Source organism: Miniopterus schreibersii (assembly GCF_964146895.1).
Source record: "Miniopterus schreibersii genome assembly, chromosome: 2".
Taxonomy (NCBI): Eukaryota; Metazoa; Chordata; class Mammalia; order Chiroptera; family Miniopteridae; genus Miniopterus; species Miniopterus schreibersii.
This window is the reverse complement of record NC_138102.1, coordinates 187,559,621-187,569,786: the sequence shown is the minus strand read 5'-3', so window position 1 is coordinate 187,569,786 and position 10,166 is coordinate 187,559,621. Positions and strand designations below refer to the sequence as shown.

Here is a 10,166-nt window from a genome sequence, read left to right as displayed (position 1 = left end):
CTGGTGCCAGGTTGTGCTCAGCCCTGGAGCCGGCACAGCCTGAGGGGAAGATCTCCCTGCTGTTGTGAAGAGGGAGTAGTTTCCATAAGGGGAGGCGGAGTCGGTCACTCGTGTGGCTCTAAGGAGACTGTCCAGAGGACAGGCTGGGCGGAGGGCCTGGGGATGGGGTTGTGGAGACGTGGCCTCTGGTCAAGTGGAACAGAGATGCCAAGGGCGGGCTGGAAGCGAGGATGCCTGAGGATGTGGGGAAGAGGCTTTACGCGTGGAGTGGGCACGGCCCTGTGGCAGGTGTGGTGGCTGTAACCTGATGGCCTTGGTTCTGGGGACTCTGCTCCACATGCCTGAACCCTCCTCCCCCAGCATGTCTTGGGGGTAATGGGCTCCTTTCCTATCCATACATGAGTCCCACCAGGCCTAGGGCCTCACCTGTGGTGTGGGCAGCAGGTGGAGGATGGGTGTCACAGAGGCTGAGAGACCATCCCAGAGTGGTCTGGGAGGTGCCCACTGGTTCCTGGTTAGAGAGGGGCTAGTGGTGTGAGGGCCTAGCTAGAGGTGGCACCTGTCAAGTAGAAGGTAAGCAGAAGTGTGGACACAGGTGCAGGTGGGACTTTTGCCGGCATGGGGGGTGGGATGACCCTCTGGTCTTCCCTACGCCACATGGACGGCTGTGGGACCAAGGTTTCCAACACTCAGGAAACCCAAAGGTCTGGGTCCTGTGCCTGGATTTCATGTGGAGGCCATGGGGCTATTCCCTGAGGCCGGGGGGCAAGAGGCCAGAAATCACCAAAGCAGGGGCCTTGGGGCAAGGTCAGTGCAGCACCAGGGCTGCCTTGGAGACCATCCTCCTGGCCCTGAGCAGCCAGGGACAGACCCCGGGGTGAGTGTCACCTTACTCTGCCCTCTAGCTGCCCCTCCCACCTGGCCAGGGAAGACAGGGTGGCCCTCCCTCTGAGCAAGCGCGCGCCAGGCAGTTTGCTCACAAGGAGGAAAAGCTCAGTATTTGTTCAGAGTGTTCTGCTCATTGTTGCTCAGGTGTTTGAGCTGGGGCAGCAGACACCCCGCCCCTGCCCCCACCCCCACCCCCACCCCCACCCTCCGCTGGCCAGGTTGGGGCTCCAGGGCATGCAGCTTAACAATACTCCGGTTTGTCAGTAAGAACAACACAACTTTATTGGGAGTTGGGGTTTTGGGTGCCCTGTCAGATCATCAGAACATTAAAAATGGACTCAGCATCACACAATCCTGCAGGCCTTCCGGGACGATGGCCCTGCGCCCAACAGGTGCAGACCCCACCCACCCAGCACTGCTGGGGCCAGTCTCTGCCCCCTGCCCCCTTCTGCAAGCTCATGGCCAGCTCCTGCCAGGTGCCCAAATGCACCGGAGTGCCAGGGCCAGGATACCCCTGCCAGGCCACGAGGGTCTTGGTATTTTTAAGGCAGTCATATTTTGCATTCTGGCTCAAAGGCCAGCTCCCAGGGCCACTGGGCAGCTAAGACCCTGTGTGTGGCCAGCCCAGCTCTGGACGCGCATTCGTCCCGAGTCAGGGAGACCCTTCACTGCAGCTAGATACAAAGTGCAAACACGGCTCTCTGCGTTTGTTAAAAAAATCGGTAAAAACAGGCTGGCAGTCTGTGGCATCCGCGCCCATCACGCCCTCAGTCCTCGTGGCACCTCAGGGTCAAGGCCCCGGCTCTGGCAGGCAGAGCGCACGTCTGAAGCCTTATTGCTGTGCGTGGGGTCAGGCAGGAGCGACGCGAGCTGGGCCGTCCGACTGGGTCCAACTGCCAGCTTTACCAATGCAGCATTTATTTTAAAATTAAATAAAATTAAAAAAGACAAGTTGCATCACCAGGTAGTTTTCTGATTAAGGGTGTGCCATGGCTGGGCGGCAGCATCACACGGGGCCGTTGGAGGTGGCTCCTGCAGGCGGTGCATTCGTCTTCCTGCAGGAAGAGTGGGGGGTTGGAACCCAAGGGTCCAAGGGTCCCTGTCCAGTCCCCTCTCCCTGGCCCGGCCTGCTCACCTGTCCTTTGTCACTGTCCCCAGAACGGCCACTGTGGAGACGGCTGGGCTGGCTGTGGTTGCAGTGGTGATAGTCACCATGGGCCCTGGGGGGACTGCCACGGTCAATACAGAAGAGACTCCTGGGGTGGCTGGGGCAGGACTGGTCTTGCTCAGTGCTGTGGTGGCTGCCTCGGGGGGCACAGCCCCAGCCAGAGTGGAGGTGGCTTCTACAGGTGCAGGGGAGGTGGGACCTGGCAGCGTGCTGGTGGCCCTGTGTGGCAGGCATGGACTCAGTTACCTGGGCTGCCCCAGAGACAACCTGCCAGTCCACTCTCCTAGGCAGCCCCCTACCCTGTTCCAGACCTGCTCCCCGGGACCCTCATTACTGTGGACCACACCTGGCCCAGCCACTTCCCTAACAGCCCACAGGCCATGTCTCCCCAGAACTCGCCCTCCCACACCTGGAAAGGCCCAGGGAATGATGGTGACCTAGGGACAACCTGACCCCTCTTGCTGCAGCCCAGGAAGGTGAGCCCCGGGCTCCCTGGCCTGGCCCACACCTGCCCAGCGCTCACTTCCACTGCGTGATGTCAACTCCACCCTTATGAGGCCCCCTGGGAGCCTGCCTGCAAGAGCAGTCAGGAGAGGGTCCTCAGGGTCCTTGTGGGGGCTGTGCTGGGTGCGGTCGGCAGCATGTGAGACAGACCACACTGGACACGCAAGCCCACGTGGGCCAGGGAGGGCAGACAGCAAGACCCACACAGACGGCCCCGTGGAAACAGCTTGCTTTTGGAATGACATAGCCTGCTTTCCAGAGCACAGTTGGTTTTTAGGAGGGGAGAGACTGAAAAAGTTTAGGAATTGTAATGATTTTTTTTAATCCTCCCCCAAGGATATTTTTTCTATTGCTTTTCAGAGAGAGTGGAAGGGAGGGCGAGAAAAACATTGATGTGAGACACATGGATGAGTTGCCTCCCACACGAGCCCTGACCGTGGCCGGGGATTGAGCCTGCAACCCAGGTACATGCCCTTGGCCAAAATTGAACCCGGGACCCTTCAGTCCATGGCTGATACTCTAACCACTGAGCCACACCGGCCAGGGCTATGATGATTCTTCAAGAATGAACTAAACCCCTTCAGGAATCCCTGGCGCCCGCTTGCTACCTCTCCTGGCCCCACTTCCTCAGGGCCCTGCCCTGCTGCAAACCCCAGGGAGGGGCCCAAGGGGACAGGCCATGTCGTCCGGGGTCCCGGGAATGAGCATGCTATGAGCCAGAGCTGGACCCCCACCATCACGTGGAAACCGGGAGTGGGTGGGGCCTTGCCAGGTACCGACATGCCCCACCTGTGGGGGGAAACCAACGGAAGGCACCATCTCACCCAGAGCACCCACCTCCTGTGAGTGCCCGATCTGCATCTGCTCCCTGTGCCCTCCTGGGGGGTCCAGCCCAGGAAGCCTAGTGCCAGCAGCACCTCCTCCAACATCCCCCCAGGCTGCCTGCCACTCTCCCTAGTTTCCAAAACACAACTCCTTATACCATCCTCCCCTCCCCAGTCCAGCCAGAAGAGGTCTGTCTGTCCATCAATGGATCCCACAGGCCTGGACTTTCTGAGTGTAGGGATGAGGGATGGGGGCTCAACTTGCACGGAGGACACCCCCACATCAGGGTTCAGTTGCAAAGTCCTGACACATCCCCACCCATACTGAGTGTGACCGGCATTTCCAAGGTGCCCGGTTTAGGTGGGCACATGTCTGGGACTCAGCACGCCCCAGGAAGGATGAAAGCCAACCCCTCCTCCCCACCAAGGCAACCCCAGAGCCTGGGGTGGTAGCTCAGCAGGGCTGGAACTCCACAGGTCTGACCCTGCTCTCCAAAGTGGGCCTATGGGTGGGGAAGCCCCATTCCCTGGTCCTTGGGGTGGAACATTCAGGTCCTCTGTTCTGTCTCAATACCCCTCACCCCTGGTCATCCCTCCCCACAGAGCACACCTCCAAGGGTCACAGGACCGTCAGGGCAGCAGGGTCCACCTGCTCCTGGGCAAGTAGAGTGCTGTGGACAACCAGATCCCTGTGGCTTGGGGCCTGCACCCACCCCACCCTGCACACCTGGGGACCGACGTGGGCAGTGGGGGGGCCTCCCGGCCGGGACTCATACTGACAGCTTCTGAGGCGACAGCCACCTTCTGCTGGTCCTCGTCACTGTCAGAGGCTACCAGAGGAGTGTCCCTGGATACACACACATTCCAGGCACACGGGGAGGCAGGGCCAACTGCAAAACAGGGGCCAGGTGACAATGGTGAGGGTGGAGGGGCCCCCAAACTCGTGGGCATGCAAGAGCTTCACCCCGAAAAATGGAAACTGTCCACACATTGCCTGCTGCGGGGAGTGTCTGCCCATGAAGGAACTGTCCTCCCCTGTGGCTTCTAAGTCCCACCCCTCCCTCTGTGGCCCTGACACCCTGGGGGCTTCCAAGACTGATAAGCCCAGGGCCAGAGGTTCTGGACAGGCCCCATGACTGCCACAGAGGTGGCACAGTGTGTGTGCAATGGCACTAGGAAGGCAGCCAGGGTTCCCAGGAGCACAGACGGGTGCAGGGGCAGACCCTCCCTCCAATGGTGGCGCAAAGGCCTTGCCACCCATCCTGGGCCTGGGCCGCCTCCTCCCGCTGCCCTGCCATGGGAGCTGCTCCGACTCACGGGTTCTCTCTGGGCCCTGACTCAGGCCACCCTGGGCATCGCCATGTCCTGTGTCCACTGGGGAGCTGCACCTGGGCCCCGAATCGGAGCTGTGGACGAAGTCGAGGCTGAGGCTGTGCTGGGGAGACGCTGCCTCCGAGGCTGACAGGGTCACTCCAGCCTGCCCGCCTTCCTTACCAGCAGAAAGGCTGGAAGTCAGTGAACTTGGCCCAGCCTTTCTCCTCCGGAGCTGAGGTGCTTGGGACACTGGCTGCCCATACGCTGGAGCCCACGTCCATCGCCACTCCCGGGGCTGAAGCAGTTGGGTTCACAGGCTCATCAAACACAGTCCATGTGGCACCTACAGGGGGAGGCACAGTGAATGGTCCAGGTCCCTGCACCAGGGAGTCGGCCCCACCTGACCTCAGAGCCCTCAGCCCAGACACAGCAGGACACACGAGAAGTGGTGTCCTCCCAATGGCACTGGTGGACGATGTGGCTGAGAGGAGCTGCCGAGGAATGAGCCACAGCATCTGCCATCAACTCCATGTCCTCATACTCGGGGGCACATGGAAGCCACTGCCTTCAGGACCATGTGCTCCAGAGTGTGTACAGGCAGGTCAGCAGGTGTCAGACCCTTTGGAGCACCTGCCAGGGCACCAATCTTCCATCACCCGTGTCCCCTACTCAATCTGAACTCTGCACTGCAAGCACCTACCTTCTGAGCCATCTTCCACGTGGGGACCACCCTTCTGAGCAGTGGCTTGAGGAGCCCCTGCCAGAGCCACATCCCTGTCAGCTTCCTTCCCATCCTGGTCTCCACGAGCCAGGCCATTCTCTGGGCAGCTCTCTGAGGCAGGAGGGCCCCCAAACCTGGGTGAAAGCACATTCAGCACAGTGGAGCGTCACAACTGGGGCAGGGCTGGGGTACACAAGTGTCCAGGGGCCTATTCCTCGGGGAAGCTCAGGAAGGATGGGTGGCCACACACCTGGCTCTGGCCACCCCCCGGGCAGCACAGTGAGTCTCCTTGTCCTCCCAGATGTCGTCCTCGTCGTCATCAAAGGGCTGGATGTGGTCCCCGCAGCAGGCCTCAAACAGAGCCGCGCTGGGCTGAGAGAACCCATGTGTTCCACACGGCTCCCAAAGGCCCAGTCCACAGCCCCACAGGACAGGTGCCCAGCTGGGGAGGGACAGGGCTCCCATGGAGCACCCCCTCTCCCTGCTGCCCACCCACTGCCCTGTCTCTGTCCACCTCGGACAAACACCAACTGGGGACTCACGCTGTCCTCATCGGCGTCAATGTGGAAGTTTATCTCTGCGATCCTGTCGAATGGAGCACTGAGAGAAAAGAGTAATGCGACTCTCAGCACCAGGGCATCTGGGTGACCACCTCAGGGCCACAGTGTGCTGAGACAGGCGAGGGGCTGGGCTGGGGGCCTGGGGGAGTCTGTAGCAGACCAGGTGGGGGCTGAGAGCGGAAGGCTAGGGCTCTGCAGCCAGTCCAGGAGTGTGTCCATCACCCAGGTTGGGGAACCATTTCCTGTGCTCACTTGCTTTCTCTCCAGCTCTGAGGGAGCAACCTGGGTGGCTGCTGTGTCTGGTCTGCACAAGTGACAATCTGCCTTCCCTAAGGATGTCTGGAGGCACTCAGCCCAGCCCCTCCCACACACGGTCACAGCTGGCTCTCAGCTGAGGAAGTAGGGGATGGCCTCTAGGGCCAGGCAGGGCCAAGCCACAGGCTTGGGACCTGGTCACACTGAGCAGAGCCCAACTCTGTCCTTCCAAAAGGGACGGGGGTTGACGGGGTGGGAGGCGGTGATGGTGAGAATCATGGTCATGGTGCGTAAGGGAGGCAGCCGCAGTCCCAGGCACGTTCAGATAGGCTCACTTGACGCTGTCGTCCTGATCTGCAAACTCCTCGTCATTGAAGCCAAACTGGTCCACGAAGGTGGCCGTCATCTGCTGGACCTGGTACTCGGAAAAAGCCTGGGAGAGACAGGCAAGTATCGCAGGACAGGCCTCAGACTCAGCCTCTGCCCCTCATGACCACTCAGGCGTGTGCCGTGTAGTCGCATCTGAACAGCCTATTTAACTCTTAATTCACCCACCATATCCCCAAGGGTCCCATCTATGTAAGTGGCTCTGGGGGGGTGTCCCCCTCATCTCAGCGTGAGTGGGCAGGCCAGGTACACAGGAGGAAAGCCCTTGGCCATCTCCCAGGGCAGGTTGGTGAGATGCCACCCAGGACACCACACAGGCCTAAGGGCTGCCCTGACTGCGGAGAAGAGCGGGCCACACACCTGCTGAAGGGACAGCTCGCTAGGGAAAGCGCCTTCCATGTCCTCATCTTCACTCGAGGGGTGGAGGTGGTGTGTGCTCACCTGCGACAGCACAGAGGTGGGTGTGAGCTTGCACCCCGGGGCTGGTGCCCAGGGGGCTCCTTCGGTGCAGCCCACACTGGATCTGGGCATGAGGAGGCCTCCAAGACCACACTGGGGCTCCTGACATGACAGGGACAGGGACGAGGGGCTGCAGCAGCTCTGCTCGGGGCCTCAGGCTCTCACTCGGACCAGCCCACCCTGAGGCAGAAGGGTCTGTGTCTGGACACAGAGCAGAGGTGGCAGCACATAATCCAGCCCCTCCTGCACACACACACCAGAGGAGCTCACCAGGTCCACGGCGTTCCTGCGGTTGGTCTCCGTCAGCGTCTCCTCCACAAAGCTCTCCCAGCGCCCTCGGCAATCCGCAGGGAGCCCTGCAAGGGAAGTGCTGCCTAGTGGAGAGTCCCAGAGGGCCCGGGGGTGACCTCTGAGAGCTGCTGGGAGTGCTACAGGGCCTCAAGGGGTTGTACAGGCACCAAGTCCAACCTCAGCAGGTATCAAAGCCCTGAGTTTACTTGGCACACAGGGGCCCCCAGACACAGACACGCTGCAGTTAGTTTTTTTGATGGCCTGCCTCAGCACAACCCGCAGGCCTATGTCTGTTTCTCTGGAAAGGTCAGAGCCTCAAAAAGGTTCATGCCCTGAAACGGTGAGGGAAGATCACACTTGCCCGTCGCCTCCCAATCTGGGCCTTCCTGGGGAGACTTCCCTGGGCCCCCACCCTCATCATGGGGACCAATGGACCAGGAGACCTGACCCCAGCCTGAAGGCCACTGACTGAGAACACCCCTGCCTCTACCGGGACTTCCTGGGCTCATGCCTGCCTGCGGCCACAGGGCGCACTGCCACAGCTGAGACTACCCTCTGTGGGGCCCTTCCAGATAGCACTGTTTCGTGCCACACCGCTCCCTGAGCACAGCACTCAGCTCACCCTTAGCCAGCTCTGTCGCAAGGCCAACATGGCTGGGAACAGACTGTCCTTACTGAACTCTGGGGGTCGTCACCATCCATCCCCCCATCACTGCCTGTCACCCCCAGGCTCTCCTTGACTCACTCAGCACACTCCACCTCCTGGCCATCTTCCAGTCCACCTGCCTGTCTGCCTCTTGGCCCCCTGGGCACACCCTGCTCGTACTGGCCTGGTACCTCCTCGCCAGTGAAGCCACATGGGCCCTTCCCAGCTCAGCCCATGAAGCCCAGAGCTGAGGACTGTGCCCAGAATGTGAGAGATGGGAAAAGGCAAGGGCACAAGCCTCCAGGTGGAGTGCCCCTGCAGAGTGATGCAGGAGGAAGCCCAGGGCGGGGGGGTGTGTGTCCAGGGCAGAGGTGAGGCCTGGCCAGGAGAGGGGCTACCTGAATTCAGAGAAGAGCTGGGCTGTGCAGGGCAGTGTTTGGGCAGGACCTGGGCGGGTGTGAGCAGCAATGTGGCCGCTCGTGAGAGCCGGCCCTGAGCCATGAATAGATGCCTGCCCAACAGGGTGGGTGCCAGGGCCCAGACCCACCCCAAGGGGAGCCCACCCCCCATGGGAAGGCAAGTCAACCGTCTTGGTACCCAAGCAGCTACCACCTGCGAGGGTGGGGGTGGGCAGGGCACCCAGACCTGGCACAGGGCTCACCTCGGATGACTTCGCTGACAGGGGTCTGTGTGGGGCCCCCCTCCAGGTTCTGCACCACTGCGTTGGCAATCCGGGTGAGGTGACCCATGTTCCCACGCCTCATGCCACCTGCTGCCCTGAGAGTGAAGGGCAGTATGAGGGTGGCTGCCAGGCCAGGGCTTTTCCCCACCGCCCGCAAGTCCCTCCTCACAGCCTCGCCTGCGGGACTCTGGTGTTGGGAGACGCTGCTCCCACCCCCACTATGCAGACCAGAAAACAGGTAACAGTGGGGCTCAAAGCTTGTGCTCCCCACATATAACATGCAGCCCTCCACACCAGCAGGCCTGCTCAGACTCTCCTACCCGGCCATCCGTGCTACACCCCTCACCTGCACTCAGGCACCTCCACTTTCCTGACTCCCAGAGCCCCTCCTACACAGCCTGGAGCCCACTGCCTAGGGGAAGCCCAGTTCAGCAGCAGAAGACACGGAAAGTTAAAATATAAACGCACCCCTGCGGCAAGTGCTGACAGGGCACGCCTGAGCTCTAGGGAAATAAGAACAGTCACAGGACCCAGAGTGGGCCTATCACAGGCTCTCTAGATCTGCAAGTCGCCCCCTCCCTGAGCTTGAGGTGTGGGGGCGCTCGTCCTGGCATGTATCCACCTGTCCACCCCACGCTGCCATGAACACATGGCTCTGCATTCAACTTCTTAACCACCACATACAAGACCCAATCAGGAGCTTCTGCTGTGAAATAGGGTGGACAGAGCCTGCTGTTGACCACTCTCTCCTAAGAGCCTGATGACACCCAGAAAGGAGCCAAGGTGAGCGAGCAAGCACCTGAGCTGGAGAGCTGGGTCAGGCAGAAGAAGGGGTGAGAGAGCGGGAAGGGGGAGCACTGGCCACAGGGGAAGCTCGGACAGGGTGGAGGCTTGCCGTGCACCTTAGACCTTCAGTGACAACTGTGAGCCCTCCCTCAACCCACCCACACAAACAAGCAAACTGTACGAGAGCACGCTCGGCACAGGGTCTCGTGGGGCACTGCATGCAGGGGGCCAGGGGAAGGCAGCCAGACCCGTCAGTGCACTGACACTCGAGAACAGACAAACTTGGTGGGTTCAGTGAGAGCAGGATATGAGGGATAAACCTGGGGAAGTGAGGCAGCCCCACCGAGGAGCAGCAGTCAGCAGAGAGAGGGCAGGGCAGTAAGGAGGGGCTGCCTACACTGGACCCTGCAGGGCACCCTGGGGACCTGGGTGGTCAAGACCTTCAGGCAGAAGTGACACCATCTCATCTGTGTTTCAGAAAGAGCCCAAATGCTCATGCAACAAGAGGCCACGCAGGGCAGGGAGGAAGCAGGAAGTGGCGTGGACACTTTTGAGGGTTCAAGGGCTCAGTGACAGAAGTGGCTGGTGCGGGGGTGGGCAGACGGGGGATTCGGGACACAGTGTGGGCACAGGACAGGCGAGGGAGGAAGGTGAAGGAGGCCTAGGGAGCGAGGGTTGGGG

General features: G+C 61.0%; 1 protein-coding gene across 3 annotated transcripts in view; it reads right to left on the bottom strand.

Moving 5' to 3' along the window:
* Window positions 1–1,146: 1,146 nt before the first annotated feature.
* The window catches only part of PPP6R2 (protein phosphatase 6 regulatory subunit 2), a 59,964-nt gene continuing 50,944 nt past the window's right edge, over window positions 1,147–10,166 (bottom strand). For 2 of the 3 annotated variants that reach the window (XM_081128200.1, XM_081128201.1), the window contains exons 13-24: window positions 8,679–8,794; window positions 7,351–7,436; window positions 6,982–7,062; window positions 6,570–6,667; window positions 5,962–6,019; window positions 5,670–5,791; window positions 5,399–5,553; window positions 4,879–5,041; window positions 4,702–4,790; window positions 4,112–4,274; window positions 2,024–2,275; window positions 1,147–1,943 (exon numbers count right to left, since the gene is read on the bottom strand). In XM_081128200.1, coding sequence (XP_080984326.1) covers window positions 1,895–1,943; window positions 2,024–2,275; window positions 4,112–4,274; window positions 4,702–4,790; window positions 4,879–5,041; window positions 5,399–5,553; window positions 5,670–5,791; window positions 5,962–6,019; window positions 6,570–6,667; window positions 6,982–7,062; window positions 7,351–7,436; window positions 8,679–8,794 — 1,432 coding nt within the window. In that variant the 3' untranslated portion in view covers window positions 1,147–1,894. Of the gene's footprint in view, window positions 1,944–2,023; window positions 2,276–4,111; window positions 4,275–4,701; window positions 4,791–4,878; window positions 5,042–5,398; window positions 5,554–5,669; window positions 5,792–5,961; window positions 6,020–6,569; window positions 6,668–6,981; window positions 7,063–7,350; window positions 7,455–8,678; window positions 8,795–10,166 lie in introns of all 3 variants that reach the window. The other variant, XM_081128199.1, reaches the window with a different exon arrangement.